General features: G+C 40.8%; 1 protein-coding gene across 2 annotated transcripts in view; it reads right to left on the bottom strand.

Moving 5' to 3' along the window:
- Positions 1 to 17,757, bottom strand: part of LOC124137940 (sodium- and chloride-dependent glycine transporter 1-like) — a 62,098-nt gene extending 44,341 nt beyond the window's left edge. Inside the window, exons 1-2 of one of the 2 annotated variants that reach the window (XM_046504377.2) lie at positions 17,631 to 17,757; positions 17,311 to 17,472 (exon numbers count right to left, since the gene is read on the bottom strand). In XM_046504377.2, coding sequence (XP_046360333.1) covers positions 17,311 to 17,458 — 148 coding nt within the window. In that variant the 5' untranslated portion in view covers positions 17,459 to 17,472; positions 17,631 to 17,757. Of the gene's footprint in view, positions 1 to 17,310 lie in introns of both variants that reach the window. The other variant, XM_048397634.1, reaches the window with a different exon arrangement.
- Positions 17,758 to 18,691: the final 934 nt, after the last annotated feature.

Raw genomic sequence — 18,691 nt, 5'->3', positions numbered from 1 at the left:
ATTAATATCATGATCATCGATCCATGCAATTGGGATACGATGAGATGCATCAACCAAGTCAGCGAGTCTGACTACCCGATCGCCTCTTACGTTCATGCATGTGTGTCTCCGTGTTTGTGCGTTATACTATAGCAGTTTAGTGCATGTCTTTTTAGAGTGAACAAACACACGCTACGGGTTGAGGTCTTTATTGCGATGCGATGCATAAGATCAAGTATTACATAGACTAGTCATCCATTAAAACACTAGATAGACTGAACCCTAAAAGATTATACTAGAAAATATACAATAATATACATGCTACACAAGACCGACATTCAAGGGCAATCACTCACTGACTTTCATTTGACTATAATATATACACAATATAAATACATAACGCTTACACATTTAGATTACATCTTAAGTCTTAGACAAATATAAATAATACAATGCATACCCTGTGGGTGCTACAAGGGTGTGGATCCCAACTGCCACACATATGGCAACACCATACTCATTGATCTGATTTAGTATTACAGTAAAGTACGGTTATAACGAACTCAAAGGGACTACTAATTTTAGTTCGTTATAACCGTAGTTCGTTATAAGCATATATACAGCATAATACAGCTAATTATCGGGACCAAAAAAGTAGTTCGTTTAACCGTCAGTTCGTTATAAGCGTGTTCGTTATAACCGTAGTTTACTGTATCTCTTTATCCTTTGCTGGTCTGAGCAGCTCAGGGTATCAGAGTATCAGGGTAATCAAAGCATGCAGTTTAACAATAGGTGTTAGCTTGGCCAATCAGCATATGAATTCGAAGTTTCTGGCCATGGGTGTGAGTGAGTGAGTTGGGTTTAACGCCGCTTTTAACAATATTCCAGTTATATCGCGGCGTGTCAGCTTAATGTGGGAGGAAAGCACGAAGTGATGCAGGTCTCCGACGTTTACCACTTCGGTGAAACCCACGAGCACGGGTATGGTGCTGACAAAACATAATCGGGGCGAACCGGGATTCGAACCCACGTTCATAGGTTTCTGGCGTGCCCAAGGGACGCAACTCTGCACAGCGAATCGCGGCGCCTTAGACAACTGGGCCACCCGTGCCCCCCTCTGGCCATGGGACAGTTAGTAGGCCAAACAGGTCAGATACACTTTGTTATAGCTGACTGAAACTGACAACTAGTTATATTTAATAAATATATGTAAAAACCTAAAATGAAATTAAAACAAATATATACAAAAACTACATCGGCCACACTACTAGCCCGGACAAGGCCGATTGTATTCTGTGATTATCATGCTGCGGTTAACATGGATACCCCACTCAGACACAGTGGCTCCAAGCCTACCAGACCTTGTTCTATCCAACTAATGTCAAGCGCCAGGCAGGGTAACAACAAGTACCATCTTTCAACGTAATTAGCGATGACGCGGCAGGGAATGTAACCGCCGACCTTACCTTCTCCAGACAGACGCTCTAGCACTAGACCAGGGAGGCAGTTGATCTGGACCCACTTGCACAAAGCGATCTTAGCGCTAAGATGATCGTAACTCCCACACATACATAGGCTTACGATAGTCTTATCGCTAAGATCGCTTTGTGCAAGTGGGTCCTGTACCAGATAATTGTGCGGAAATGCTCACACTGAATGTATGCATGGAAAGATATTGCATATAAACCAACCGGGTGTGATATATTTATACTTGATGTTATTAACTGTGATGTGGGAAAATATTAAATTTTTAAAGAAACCGGGTTCGTGACTTTATTAATAAAAAACCTCATAACGGAGGTCATTGATTTACAAATAGCAACGCCATAGAACATAATATAGGATGACGTCACAAACAAGAAACGTGATACCAATGACGTCACATAGCAATAGACTAGATCGCATGTCCGTCGTTAGGAAAAGGCGAACTGCTATCAAGTTACAGTGCCCCGCAGATATCTGAAAACATGCGGGCATTTTTATGATAATTCTATCCGTTTTAGCTATAATACAGTAAACTACGGATATAAAGAACTCAAAGGGAGCTCTAATTGTAGTTCGTCATAACCGTAGTTCGTAATAAGCGTATTTACACGTTATAAGCGTGTACATTATAAACGTAGTTTACTGTACTTGTACATAAACGTTCACATTTAGTGCATTATATATTCCCATTGTTAACGTTTGTGTTTACATATACGCGTTGTATCGGAAACATGAATTCTTGTTGTCATTTTTACTGGTTGTTAGTGTCAAGCTTTCAATTTGAAATGACATGTGCGATAACGATACAACATAGTGTAAACTTTCGGCATAATAGATTCATCATGGTGTCTTTAGTCGTCGACTACAGTGTCATGTTAGGTTAGCAGAAAAAAATATTGGGCGAGACGTGACTCCATAACTCTACTAATATATCGCGGTTCAAATATTCTCGGTTCTTTCGTATGATATATGAACAAAACTGAACAAGAACTGAGATAAAAAAACAGAAATGCGAAAGTTATGATTAGCTGAAGCTAAAACATGAAATGCACCTAATTCTTATTTGGAAGATTTCAACACACCTCTTTGTCTGTCTCGCATACATTACAGTACACGTTGATGACGCACATGCGCACAAGTTTAGATTGAGCTATTACGTCACTCAGACGTGTGATAACCGAGACGGGAGAATAGTCTTTTCTATAACGCAAGTGCTGACCTAAAGGGAAGCATCCCCGCTATACGGCGAGCAATAGATAATTTTGCATACTGTGTGCCTTTTCGTCTTTTGGGGAAAAAAGGTTTGTTAATACACATTTGTCATTTGAAAAGGAATCATCCATGCGCAGTCAAGAAGTCTGTTTCTTTCATTCACATTAGAAGGAGGTCTCTCCGGGGTTTGTCGATTTAAGCAAAGATTGCGTGGGCCAGCCAACGTCTCCCATAGAGAGGCAGGGTCAGCTACAGTCAGTTTGACCTATCTCGTTTATCGATTAGTAGCCCCTGCAAGTGATGAGGATGTTATAATTGTGTCACAACCGCTGATGGTCATTCGAGTGCCCCGTTAACACCCTCATGTATAACATTAACTTGACAAGCGGTTGCTCTTGAAGAAAACCTAAACCATTCGAAATCCACAGTATGCGAATGAATTAAAAACCAAATGCACCATTTCATCTGATTAACTGAATAATAGCATAAATACATTATGCATGAAATATATTTCGACATTATTCAAGAGGTTTTTAGATAATTACCAAGAGATGGGAATATTTGTTATTGTCCCGTTTTGTAAAGGTTCAGTAAAAAATGTGGTTGCCTGGTGACGTCAGTGTGTATGAGCGTACGTCAATACATTGCAGATTGACCAGGAGTATGTTTTCATACGAAACATAATATCAAAATCAGGATTGCATTAACATATATGAGAAATGCTTGTAATAATTTTTCCATATTGAAAATGCCGGTGTAACACTATTGTTGCATTCGAGACGGTAGTATTTGTTTGTTTGTTGTTTAACGCCGCACTCAGCTATCTTCCAGCTCAATGGCTGCGGTATGTAAATAATCTAGTTTGGACCAGACAATCCAGTGACTGACATCATCCATGTCAGCGAGCCTGACCAGCCATTCCTGTTAGTTGCCTCTCACGACAAGCATAGGTTGCTCAAGACCTATTCCTACCCCGGATCTTCACGGATCTCTCGTAAGAGCCGACTAACGGGATCGGGTGGTTAGGTTCGCTGTCTTGGTTTGACGCATGGTATCGTATCATAATTGCTTAGATCCATTCTCTTGCTGTCAGTTACTGGATTGTCTGGTCCAGACTCGATTATTTACAGACCGCCATCATGCAGCTTGAACATTGCTCGGTGCGGCGTTACATAAGCAACGGACAAAAGAAACGCGTGATTATGGCATTTGCTTGCAGCACATGTCCTCACAACGTGTCTCTGCAATGAATACAATTATATAACTATAAAGATTAAACGCATGTGACACGATGTAGGATATGGGATAATGGTGGAAGACAACGGAAACCTCTACAGCTTAACACTGTAGGATAGATGTGCTTCACAGCTCTACCATAGTGTGTAAAATTTAGCCTAAACAGACACCTACAACGTTTTACAATTACAGTGAACTACGGTTATAACGAACTCAAAGGGACTACTAATTTTAGCTCGTTATAACCGTAATTCGTTATAAGCATATATACAGCATAACTACAGCATATAGTCGGGTCTAAAAAGTTAGTTCGTTATATCCGTTAGTTCGTTATAAGCGTGTTCGTTATAACCGTAGTTTACTGTAATTCCCCGAAGAAACTTGAAGGTGCATTTTAGATTTCAACAGTGGGTTCCCATTCGAACGTAGGCGTTGTGTTGACACCAGCCATGCAGATGTGTTTCTCAAGTCAGAATGTTTGAACACAAGGCATCACGCATGTTAGATGGGTATCGTGGGCTGCAATGCTGTTAAAACATTTGTGTGTCAGCTATATCAGGTGGCTTGTTTAGCGTGGGTTGGGGTGGGAGATTCAATCTGAGTTCTGGAACCGTATACCTTTACCTACGTACAACACATGCATGGTTCGTGAGTTTGTGGCCTGTGAACTATCGTAATGACACGTGATCCGTACTTTTCCCACAATGAACATGCTGTGTTGTTAAACGTTTCCAATAACAACCACCCCTCCCCCTGCGACCCCCTCTCTAGATATCGCTACACCGAACACAACCACGCACTCCCCCTAGCAACACATAACACCCGACACCCCCCCCCCCCCCCCCCCCACCTTTTCATTAAGCATGTACCCCTCCCCATACGGACACCTCCCCCAAGGCTGTTCCCTATTGCGTAGATTGATGTTCATAATATCAATCGCCGGGTTGTCTGGCCCAGACTTGCATATTTAAAGACAGTCGTCTTATAGCTGGAATATTGCCGAGTGTGGCGTTAACAACAAACAAGGACAAAGGTTGTTTTGTTAGCGAAAAGGATCTCCCAGATTCTAGTGCTCAACATCCCGGCCCTCTTCCGGAACCGGATTTATCAGCGTTTACCACTGTGGCAATTCACCATCAGCAGCACCTGGTCTTCTACGTCGTATAGGCTCCATACCCAATCTACGTATCCTGTCAGGCCATCATCGATTCAGCCTCGAAGGCACTGACCTTATCACACTTCTCGTCTTCAGTCCATGCATTATAGATCAGCGCGCAGATTTGATGCTAATTTGAAATAACATATGGTGACATATGGTAAAAGCCCAGACACCACTACCAAACGAAGAGTTGTGTGTTGTTGCCAAAGATCTTCTCCATGAACATTAAGAACAGTCCTGTCCGGAAAACACGAGATCTGTGAAGATCCGGGGTAGAATAGGTCTTCTGCAATCCATTCTTGCCGTAAAAGGCTACTATACTTGTCGTAAGAGGCGACTAACGGGATCGGGTGGTCAGGCTCGCTGACTTGGTTGATGCATGTCATCGATCCCAATTGCGTAGATCAATGCTCATGATATCAATCACTGGATTTCTGGTCCAGACTCGATTATTTACAGACTGCCGTCATATAGCTGGAATATTGTTGAATGCGGCGTAAAACAACAAACAAAACAAACCAAACCGGAAAACACGAACTTGGATGTAACGGTTAGTTGGCCGTGACGACCTGATTCTAATTCTAGAATTTGTTTGATTGCTTGTTGTTTAACGCCGCACTCCGCAATATTCCAGCTATGAATATATGACGGCGGTCTGTAAGTGATCGAGCCCGAGCATCCTATAAAATATATAATACATTTATTACAGTGGCTATTTCATGTATCATTAATTTGAATATATTCAACTAGGATCAAAATACACATTGTCAAAGACCCAGAAATCTCATAACGGCATTCTTTTGTCTCCCGCAAGTCAACGAAATGAACACCTAATTCGTGGTGAACACACATCTGTTGGACAATCTATAACACTACCTGCGAGTACTTCCTACTATAATATACCTGAGATACATAAATATGAATGTAATTAGTATATTATTTCAGTTGGCAATGCTCCTTATACAATAATATGCATTTATAGTGAGTGAGTGAGTATGGTTTTACGCCGCTTTTAGCAATATTCCAGCAATCTGCATTTATAAATATTCGCAGTGGAAAAATTAAGTGTTGAAAATAATGAAAATCAAATACAGTTTCCGCTGTTTGAAGACGTAGTATCTGTAATAAATAGCAAAATCTCACCACAGTCCAAAGAAGAGACTTCGGGAGATCAACCCCCCTGGTCTGGTGCCATTGAAAATGGAGTTTGGCTACTTACACCCCACTTTTGGTTAATGGTCTTTGGATACTTTCAGTTCGGTGAAGACGAAAATAATGATGTTGAGTATTTTTCAATATCCCAAATCATCAAAAGGCACCATGTCACCACTAGACTGATGAGTATAGCAAGTTTCATCAGGAAATATTCAACGGTTTTGGAGTTCTGCCTCGGAAACGAAAGTTAAGAAACATAAAACATATAAAAAAATAAACATCAAAAATCATCAAAAGGCACTAGTTCACCACCAGACATATCTGTACAGAATGTTTCATCGAGAAATATTCAACAGTTTTGGAGTATTGGAGTCTCGTCAAGGGAAAATAAGAAATTTATAAAAATCATCAATAGTCACCAGTTCACCTTAAGTTTCAACAAGAAATATTTAACGGATTTTTTTAGTTCTGGTAAAGAACTTTTTTTCATCATGGAAAATCATGAAAAAAAGTTTTTAAAAATATATAATAAACGGACTGACAGCCATAGATAGTTATCGCTATATCCCTCCGTTTTCATTAACAAATCTCATTGCTTTGGACCAGGGGGGAATTTTGTCTCATAGGTAAAACTTTCAAGGATAATCACCTGATTGGTATTTACTTTTAATGTAGATATATTTGAACGTGAAGTAGGGGTTTGTTTGCTAATAATTACAATGTTAACGAGTGACCTTCTGCTGCACCTAATCCTGCATGGTGCCTTGACATTTGTGCACAAACACAAGGTTAACGTGACATAGATTCATTGCAGCAGTCACTCCTCTATGTGCAGTCGGCTTACAACCGGCACCCCGACAGATATTCAGATTCCCGGTTACCTGTATATGTTAAAGTGAGTGAGTGAGTGTGGTTTTACGCCGCTTTTAGCAATATTCCAGCAATATCACGGCGGGGGACACCAGAAATGGGCTTCACACATTGTACCCATGTCGGGAATCGAACCCGGGTCTTCGGCGTGACGAGCGAACGCTTTAACCACTAGGCTACCCGACCGCCCCTGTATATGTTAAAACAGAACCGAACCACCGCCGCATACCCGTTTAACAATACTCAGCATACGTCAGACAGGCAGACTATTAGGCACGTGTATGGTGAGCGGTTTGTTTGTTGTTTAACACCGCACTCAGCAATGTTCCAGCTGTATGACGGCGGTCTGTAAATAATCGAGTCTGGACCAGACAATCCAGTGATTGATATCATGAGCAGCGATCCACGCAATTGGGATCGATGACATGCATCAACCAAGTCAGCGAGCCTGACCACCCGATCCCGTTAGTCGCCTCTTACGACAAGCATAGTCGCGTATGGATAACGGATAGGATCAGAAGATGATACACGTTAGCATAATTCATTACGCGCAAAGACTTTGACCAACAGGAAATCCATGTAGGTTACACGTAAAGCTGCCTTTCACGTGAAAGCTAGTTGTTTTATGCGTAAAGCTATTTTTCACGCGTAAAGGTACATGTTTTACACGTGAATCTAAATTCACTACGCGTAAATATTTTGGCTCATGAAAATGCAATGTATGGTTATGTGTAACAAACTTGGATTTCAAACAAATTTGGCTTTGTAACGGAAACACTACAGAGATCGCGGACTGCCTTTGAGATATGGTTTTGTGTGGAACAAGAGGTGGGGGAAGATGAAATGGTGTTTGTGTGTGTGCGTGCGTGCACCGGTTTTGTTGTACTATTTATATACCATGCCGCGGTATTACGGTTTAACAGGTTTTACCGGGCAGGGTAACAACAAGCACCGTCTTTTAACACCTTTGGGTATGACGCGGCCCGGGATCAAACCACAAACCTTTAGGCTACGAGGGCGATCCGGAACAAGAGAATAGCGTCTGCTTGGGAGAAAAGCAGAGATTACTACCAAAAACTACCCAGATTTCGACCTCAACCAGTAACAGGTTACCATTACTTATATATGTACAGTTTACAGGGTAATATAAATCATGTCAACAAGGACGATGTCTTCCGATAAAACTAACAATGTGGTTTGTAGTTTTACACTATACGCAGCGTTATTCCAGTAATAGCTGAGTGAACTATGAATAATCAAGCCCAGGCCTGACAAACAAGGGGTTGATATAATGAGCAACGCCCCACGTCATCGATGGCAACATGACATACTTGTACGTGTGTGTTGTTTAACGCCGCACTCAGCAATATTCCAGCTATATGACGGTGGTCTGTAAAATAATCGAGTCTGGACCGGACAATCCAGTGATTGACATCATGAGCATCGATCCACGCAATTGGGATCGATGACATGCATCAACCAAGTCAGCGAGCCTGACCACCCAATCGCGTTAGTCGCCCCTTACGACAAGCATAGTCGCCTTTTACGATAAGCATAGATTGCTGAAGACCTATTCTACCCCAGATCTTCACGGGGCATGATACAACTAAGATCTTAATCAATAACATGACATACAATCAATCGAACCACCGAGTAGTACCTGTGCGACAAGCCTTGGTTAGCCTGGACCAATTCTACCCCTTTCCTGACTGCATGGAACCGTATGACAGAACCAACAAAGAGCATAACCCAAAGACTTCGAACAGTTTAGAAATTGAAAAAATGTCCCAAATATTTGACGGAAAGTGTGGTCAAGAACAGTGCTACATGTTCACTCATAGGCGTATTTCTGTATCATATATTCCAACATCATAGCACATGTACTCCGCTTTTAACTGTCTTTGTTGTTGAACGCCGCACTCCAGCAATATTCAGCAATATGTAAAGTTTGGATCAGAGGTGAGGTGAAATTGGGTTTTACGTCGCGTCCAAGATTATTGCACTTATATAGCGACGTGCATGCACGTGTATGTGTGTGTGTGGCTGCTTGTACTAGTCCGGACTGATGCCGATTTATAGTGCTAGCTCACTGAGATACCATGCCGCAGTTTAACATGAATACCCCACTCAGACACAGTATACTGGCTCCGAGCCGACCAGTCCTTGTTGTAGCCCCTTAATGCCGAGCGCCAGACAGGGTAACAACAAGTACCATCTTTTAACGTATTTTTGTATGACGCGGCCCGGGATCGAACCCTGGACCTTCCGCTCTCCGTGCGGACGCTCTACCACTAGACCACGGAGGCGGTCTTTGGATCAGACCATCCTGTAGTCATGAGCATTGATCTAGTTGGAATACGATGACCCGCAATCAACCAACACACTAAGCCGGGCCACTGGTGGCTTTCAGTCTCCTCTTAGGACCAGAGGGGGCACGGGTGGCCCAGTCGTCTAAGGCGCCGCGATTCGCTGTGCAGAGTTGCGTCCCTTGGGCACGCCAGAAACCTATGATCGTGGGTTCGAATCCCGGTTCGCCTCGATTATGTTTCTAGGTTTGTCAGCACCATACCCGTGCTCGTGGGTTTCACCGAAGTGGTAAACGTCCGAGACCTGCATCACTTCGGGCTTTCCTCCCACATTAAGCTGACACGCCGTGATATAACTGGAATAATGTTAAAAGCGGCGTTAAACCAAACTCACTCACTCACTCTTAGGACCAGAACAGGTTGCTGGGTCCTGTTAGACTTACATTTAGTCTCTGACATGAACATATTTTTCAGAAGAGTGAGTGAGTGAGTTGGGTTTAACGCCGCTTTTAACAGTTTTCCAGTTATATCAAGGCGTTTTGCAGAAGAAGAAAAAGTTGTTAAATTATAGTTATAAAATATAATAAAAAGGAGCCCAGAGACTTCCTTCATTTTCAGATACAGCAGCAATCTTGCCAAACATTAAAGACTTGCATGGGCTGCATTGGATATATGTTTCAGGGTCTGTATGACAGACCAGGGACCGCTTAACCATGACAACTTGCACAAGTCCCTAAGGCAATGAATATTACTTTAAATAATAATTTCTAGATCATATAAATATTAAGAACAAGCGTCCCCATAAGTAGTCCCACAGTAGTGTCCGCTTATCTAGACTTGCCTATCAGAGGGATGGAATTACTATATATCCATGGACCTCTCATTCAGTTTTGCCTTGGAGCAAGGCTAAGCTTAACCACTTAAAGGGCAAGTTCACACGGAAATTAACCTATTTTTCTTGTACTTTTTCCACATTAAAAGTGTTAACCTAGAAGTGTCATAGACAAAAATATAAAAATATCACAATTAATTAACATATTTTTCGCATTAATACGATTTATATTTTTCACATTTACCAAGTGTTCTATTTCCACAACAAAAACACCATGGCTTATGCCCCTTGCAATATGACGTCATTGGTGCCAATTGATAAACATTATGACGTCATCATGCTTTGTTAGAGCCGCTTCACGTGGTGTAGGTCTAGGTGTGTGATTCTAGCGTCTCAGATGCCAGCCAGCATAGTGTTATGCTGAGTCACCACTGCGCCGGAGTGTGTCGTAGGCCATGTTGTTTTACCGCAAACTGGTACTTGATATCTTTTGCGTTGAGAATAGACAGGGACCCAGTCGAATTGGCACCAATTACGTCATAATCTAAGGGGGATAACTCAGGCCTGTTTAGCTCGAAAAACGAAGGCCTCATAACGGCATATCATTTTCACACTATTGTGAGCTTCCTACTTTCACTGTGAAAAAAATGAGTGTATATTTTCAAACACAGATACTAACTAATTCTAAAATTGCGTTTTGTTTAGAAAAAGAAAGAAAGTGATTTTTGCGTGTACACTTCCCCTTTAAACTGACTGTCGTACAGTCTTCGTTGCCAGGCTGCACTGTTTGATATCCTTTATTCGTCTCCAGACTCGTACTTTCTATCATGGATGTGTTTGCAAATCAAAGCTCCAAAACCATTTTCAAAAATCATGAGAAACCCGGTGTACATTTCCGATTATTTAATATAACCATGTTTTTCATGAATCGTAATGAATTAGTGATGACGTCAAACGTTCGCAATGAGGTTAAAGTGGCATGCCCCACTGGTGACAGCCGTCACCTGACAAAATACGAAACATATTGTCACGGAAAACAGTTGCTTCTTCAAACACCAAACATTAACCTGCCAAAATGATAACAAAGTATCTTGAACCACTGTTCTGAAAAAGCAAAATATGTTACACCAATTATCTCTGACATGTTTATGAAAAGAACCTATCTTGTTGACAACGTTCAGATATGACGTTAAAGCTCGACTACAGTGAGTGCGTGAATATGGTTTTACGCCGCTCTTTGCAATATTTTAGCAATATCACGGCGGGGGACACCAGAAATGGGCTTCACACATTGTACCCATGTCGGGAATCGAACCCGGGTCTTCGGCTTGGCGAGGGAATGATGTGTGTGTGTGTGTGTGTGTGTGTGTGTGTGTGTGTGTGTACGTATCGTGAATACAAATAATATGTCAAATATCTAAATATAATGTACATAATGTATATCTATCTTTCATGGCTATAATAATATTTATTCCCATATGTAGATAAATTGAAACCTGCCTTACGAGTATGTTCTGTACAATAAAAATACAAATAAATAAATACAACAAAAATAAAAATAAAAAAAACACAATAAAAATACAATACAGTACAATAAAAATTCTTGATTCTTGAATTCTTGATTCTATGGTACAGGTCCAAATGGTGAATCCCATCGGAAATCATTTTGGTCACTGGAAATTTGGAAATGTCCCCCCACAACCACATACGTCACTGGAGAAGTATCTTTAAAAGCACCTTATAACTACAACTGCTTGTTTTCAATGATATCTGTAAGTTTAATATTGAAGTCCGTCTTTGTCCTATATGACAAGTCTCCACGTTGTTGTCTGTTCCATGCTGTATCAGCATAGAAGGACCATCCTGTTGCTGTTCAGACGACCTTGACCTCTACAAACATATGCTAAGAACGTGACCCAGTTCAGTTTTGTGTCGTTCTTAACACAGTTCTTCTACAAACATTCAGAAAGCTAGGAGATCAAATGTATGGCAAGCCAGCTATGTCCGTTTGTTGAAATATCCTGTTTTGAGTCATGGCGCCAATTCGTCTCGTGTTTAGACTGGTATTATGTACAATTGCGGTTTTGATTGGTTGGTAGGTTTGTTGTTTAACGCCGCAGTCAGCAATATTCCAGCTATGTAAAAAGGGACTTAGCTTGTCGTAAGAGGCGACTAACTGGATCAGATGGTCAGGCTCGCTGATTTGGTTGATGCATGTCATCGTATCCAACTTTCTTGGATCGATGCTCATGATGTCAATCACTTGATTGTCTGGTCCAGACTCGACTAAACTATGTACAGACCGCCGTCGTATAGCTGGAATATTGCAGAGTGCGGCGTTAAACAACAAACAAACAAACACTACTTGCGTACGTCATAATGCGCAGCGATGCTCGGAACAAGTTTCCTAGTCATCGGCGCTTTTCTTACGTTATTGTAAATCTTTCATCATTGTTCGTGGTACTTGTTCTTCGTGGTTTGAGAATGCATTTTTTAAAGAAAAACACCTTGCAACAATGAATTTTTGGGCAGCAATTTCGTTGTTGTTTTTCAGACAGAAAAACAGTCAGAAGCATACTTATTTTTTTAAAGAATATAAGGGGCCAAAAAAAAGCGGCTATAAAACTGATCGGGCGTTTCCGGATCAACAGGCGAAGAAGTGTGTTCTGGCGTCGAGTATCACGTCACGACCCTTTACCTGGAGTGCCATAAAAATCGAAGGCAGTCGTATTGCGTGCAAACATATTGGGTTCAAGACTTCCATCGAGCTGTAATAATTCCATAGGCTGTCAATTAATCACCGCGATACCGAAGGGGACACACGTTTGTGACTTAGTTGGTACTGAGAGCGAGTAAAAAACGAGATCTAGGCTCGATTCCTTTTAATCACAATTTTGTATTTATTTTTTTATGTTTATTCAGGACACAACCATTTTTTTTTAATCACAATATAGATGTTGATTATCGATCAGATCGTCTTGACTTGGGTGCCTGCCATTTTGTTTGAAGCAAAGCAAGTGATACGAGAGGTGAAATGTGATTGGTCCATAGGATAGGCTTAGAAGGGACATAACTCATAACAGCCATTGGTGGCGCTACGATCGAGCCCAGGAATTCCAGCCTAGTTCGGCGAGGGTGGAAACTCGACTTTTAAAGTCAGTTAACTCCCTTGCCTCGGGAAGAGGGTGGAAACCGCACCCTTGTATTTGACATTTCGAGGCTTAAATGCACATGTCAACCGATTGAGATCGTTGGTATAACCCGCTTATCAATCACGACACACCCAAGTGATAGCGCGCACACATTGTGTAATACATAGAGGATAGTTATAGTCGTCAAATACATTGTTAATCTCGTTCAATGGCGTTGTTAGATACGTTCACGTGATGCATACTTGCTGCATATCAGATTTCATAATGACACCGAGTCGACACACCGATTTAACTGACTGCAATAACTAATTTCAATGCAACGATAGTTACATGTATTAACAAATTACAGTTTAACCCCGTTACTCCGGACTCGACTGTTCAAACCGAAATCGCCCGGATTAAGGCGTTTCCGGATTTTACCCCGTTACTCCGGACTCGACTGTTCCATCCGAAATCGCCCGGATTAAGGCGTTTCCGGATGATTAGGGGTTCAATTAAACCAATGACCCATATATATCACTCGGAACAAGCAGTATACACTTGAAAGTAGGGTAATTGTATACCCAGCATTTAAGCTTATCTACCTGGCATAATCAGCGTCAGAGAATAAACCGGATAATCGTACCGCTCAAGAACATTCCGCAACAACAGCGTATCTAAATTACACCTGGAGACGAATGATTTGGGGGAGTTTCAATAGTTAGACCCCCACAGAAGAAAACCGCCATTGTTGTGCTCCGAGCCGGCCGGAAACACGAATATCCCAATCTAGCCTTGCACGGTAAATCATCGACCTCAATCACGTCACCATGTAAGCAAATATGGTTGTGTTGGTTCAAGGAACTATCCAATGTTCTTAAAACGGTGCAAAGCGGTCCGACAACAAACGCTCCTTTTTGAGCGGTTGAAGCAATATTACGGTGTTAATGGTCGCAAGAGTTGATAAGGACTACAACACTGTCTAAACATCTAGGAAACCAAACCGGTTTTTAAACTAAGTTCATAAAGAAATTATCATAATTGCGGCTGACGCTAATATATACTGAACAAAAAAAGTTAGAGATCATGAATATTTTTGGGGATGTTTTTTTTTTTTTATGAAATTGTGTGCTCGATCTCCACTACAAAAATATCCCCCAAAATATTCAAGATCCGTAACTTTTTTTCAAACCAAAGTATATTTGTTTGCAAATATTGTAAGTTGTATCAGCGTCACACGTATGCCTCCAGGCTCTTGGTATAAAACCTGACGAGGGACGCATACCACCATATGTATCCCGAGTGTTACAACTACAACGAATTTATGTTAACGACATGTTTTTAAAAAATTCAAAATCGATAGAAAACAGCTGTTCGATTGATCTGAGGTTAACCTGTGTTATGTCACGTGAGTTTCATTGACTCGGAAAAAGCGTGCGGCCTTTTTTCTTCGCAGCGGGATATAAGGGATTTATTCTCCCGCTCAGAAATTTATTTTCCTCCAAAGCGGGATATAGGGTATTTTATCAAGATCACGTGAAACAATCAGGCCTCCGCATTCTGATATAGAGATATGATAATTTAAATTGCCACATGTCTGGTTACGAATTTTACACGCAATTGTACATTTAATCTCAAAACTTCGAAATGTATTTTTCTGTAAATCGTACGGCATTTGTTTGTCAGTATTTTGCCAGATCAAGTTAAAAACTTTCAAAAAAAGGTGTTAGTTAATGCTTGTGATTAATTGCTTTATTTTGTTAAAATGGGTTCGGCGTGATCGCATGATTTCATCTGCATCACTAATTACCTAACATTAAAATACACTGCATTCACAACATTATGCATTACATAATATATAGTGTCATTTGAAAACACACATTTATATTGGCTGACTGTCATGAACATCCGGGGTAGAATAGGTCTTCAGCAACCCATGCTTGCCGTAAAAAGCGACTAAGCTTGTCGTTAGAGGCGAATTAAGGGATTGGGTGGTCAGGCTCGCTGACTTGGTTGATGAATGTCATCGTATCCCAATTGCGTGGATCGATGTTCATGATGTCAATCACTGGATTGTCTGGTACAGACCCGATTATTTACAGACCGCCGTCATACAGCTGGAATTTTGCTGTGTATGCTACTGGAACAAGCTGGAACGTGTGACTCACTAGATTTTCTTTTCCAGATACATTTTTTACAGACCACCGCTATATAGCTGTAATATAGCCGAGTGCGGTGTTAAAAAAAACCACACGAGTACAAAACTTGTTTCGTTGCGAGCAGGACGTCCTTAAGGAAGTTGTTCAGGGAAAAACACGAGGTCATTCAAGACGCCATTGCAGCAACCGAGATTTGAAACTATCAATAATCATATAAACAGATCCCCATTAATCTGGACGGCACCTTCACCAGCGTAACCGTGTGGATTAAGGCATGTCTGGAGTAACGAATCATGGGTACCTTTAATTATACATCGACCTTCCTTACACTTATCGTCCACAGTTGTGGTCGTCTGGATTATCGAGGCTTCAATGTATACGACAGAATGACCGTGAATGCACGTCGGTCGCCGGTAATCCACACGTCTCGTTTGAGTGTACATAAGGTCGTATCCTTCCCATTTCAAGTGAAGCCTCGTAAATCAGGACCCACCCGCTTGAAATTCATTATGAGATAAACTGTTTTTCTTTAAAGCATAACAGTTGATTCAGTGCAAAAGCATGTGAATTAATGTGATTTCGATATGAGTCGATATTACTACAGAGTAAATACGTTATCATCGTCCGTACTGAAAGGTTTCCAGATTAATGAGGTCTAGCGTAGGCACATCTGTTGAAATATTGCACCTCTTATATCAAGTCCGCCTTGAAACACGTTCATCAAACTTCAAGTGGAGCGTACACGCCCTGTAAAACAGTTGTTGTTCATGTGAGGGTAATTAAATACATGTACTTGTAAAACGAAATGTAAGCCCTAGGCTCAATTAGCCACACAAATTTCGCGTAGAATCATTGCGAAAAACAAATGGACTGACATGTGTCTTTTCTCGTGTTGTCAAGGCAACAAACTGCCTCACTGCATAAGAAACGTTTTAGTCAGCGTTGCCCGTCTCTGCGTGTTTTCTCGGAAGATTGCTTCAGATATACCAAGTATTATACGACCTGCCTCAAATTGTCGTCCTTTCTCTTCACTCCTATGTCATCGGCGATAGACTCAGTTGTCTTCGGGTCTTTCCTTATTGTGATCATCAATGTTAATTGTCGCAAAATGCTCGCAAGGCGGACCCATTGTTTTCAGACATATTTTAACTAACCGGATCAAACGAGAAATCACGTCGATGCTCCTCGGCTGTTTCAGCGTTCATTGGAGTCGTGCTAACTCGAAAACATGAACATATGAAACTTCGAGAGAAGAGAAAATTCGAGATGGAGAAATAATCTATGAAACCTGTCCTGCGCGTCCACTTCGAGATACACGTTATTTCGAGACCGTATTGTTCGGTATGCGGCAGGTTCAATGATATTTTTTATTAAACCTCAATCCATTTAACGTGGTTTTATATATCTGGTTCATAACTTTCAGATACCTTTTGTTTTTCGTAACATGTGACAAACAACTTTCATTGATTTAGTTTTGTATGTACAAATTCGACTTATTCATTTTATTATCACTGACAATTTATGAATAGAAGTATTTCGAAATTTTGTCTTTCTCCGTGAAATTCACAAAACACGTGTTTCAGATTTAGTATTAAATATCTTTTAAATACTAAACAAACATCTCAAATAACTACATTATTTTATTTACTTTAAGCGAGGAGGAAATGTTTGTAAGCCTTTACTTCCTGCACACCTTTCAAGGAAATAGAGATAGGGAAAGAGAGTCGTTAAATGTCGCTTTGACAAAATTTTCCGCTGAAAGAGAACAAAAGAAAATTGCACTTACCGCCCCCGTTCCTATTGCAGAGGTAGGGGAATCGCCACAGATTGCCTAGGCCCACGCTGTACCCGGCAAGGGACAAAAGAAAGTCGAGTTTTCGTGTCCATTTTTCCTTCGGAATAATTGCCGGCAAGGAATCTTTTCCATCGACCATTTTGTAGAGCGGACCTGTGGTAAAAGTAGAAAGATCCGTGACTCACTCAAACTGTGCCTGCGAAAATCCAGATTTCAGAAAAAAATAAGAAAGAGGATTTTCATATGAGAAACCGTCTCCTTTGAGTATAAAGTCGAGTGATGAGCGCGTGGTGTGCAACTATAATGCTTACAGTCAACGGAGATGAGTAGTTGTTCTTTACACGACTTGATTTACACGGCCCGGCGATCACACTCACTTATGAATGGGCTTCCTCTCCCATCTGCTTATTATTCGACGTTTTCGCGCTCTGCGCATGTGCGTCATCCCACGTGACAAAACTGGGTCACCGTGATCGATTTTCACACGAGGCGTGTTCCGGGATTGTTAATGTTATCAGCCCTGCACGTTGTTTATGAAACTGTGCGAATCTAAAGCGCACACGTGTGTGCATGGTCTCCCTGTTATTATGCTAAACTACACAACAACATAAGTAAACTCTCTTATAACAGAAAGATATAGTCTAGAAATAATTACCAATCTGAATTGACTAACAGATGAAATGCCATTAGAACCGAGATACACATAAATATTAGATGTATTGAAACTGATCTTTGTCATATACATATATAATTTGCTTCTGTGTTTGCTAAGAAACACTAAATCTGGAATATTTTATATAATATAATTACATCAATCAGAGAACATATACCGGTATATTGTCGCTGTATCAAGAACTACCAATGCACCCAAACATACAATCATCTCATGGTCTCATTTTATTTTATTAAGTATTTAATATTTAGTATTTTTTAAAACATAAAGGCACTTATTGTTTGATAGAAGTTGACGGGTGACAACGCTGACATAGGTTTAAAGAACTTTTTTTATACTGTAATAGAGACGTTTCGGTGTAGATTCTATACCGCTGTCAAGCAAGACTGAACGACTTTAGCTTGACACCGCGGGTATGCGGGTATATGGATCTATAACGAACCCTCGCTATTACAGTATAATAAAGACGTTGCGAGCCATAAACTTTTGTGTAGTTTGAAAAACTCACTAGCATTTTGTCATGTTAAAATGTTGTGTTTCTGTTAAAAGTTTTGTTCTTGTTATGATTTATATTTAGTACTACACAAGGAATATAACTGTACCACAATGGCAACCACCTGGTATTATTTTACAGAATTATTCTTGAGTGTCCGCCCCTATGCATATGTGTCTTCGGTTTAATAGTAAGTAGTTTCTTTT

This window comes from Haliotis rufescens, unplaced genomic scaffold, assembly GCF_023055435.1.
Source record: "Haliotis rufescens isolate VD_foot unplaced genomic scaffold, xgHalRufe1.0.p SCAF_17, whole genome shotgun sequence".
In the NCBI taxonomy this organism is placed as follows: Eukaryota; Metazoa; Mollusca; class Gastropoda; order Lepetellida; family Haliotidae; genus Haliotis; species Haliotis rufescens.
Note: the sequence above shows the minus strand (reverse complement) of the source record. Positions and strands in the feature narration are given on the sequence as shown.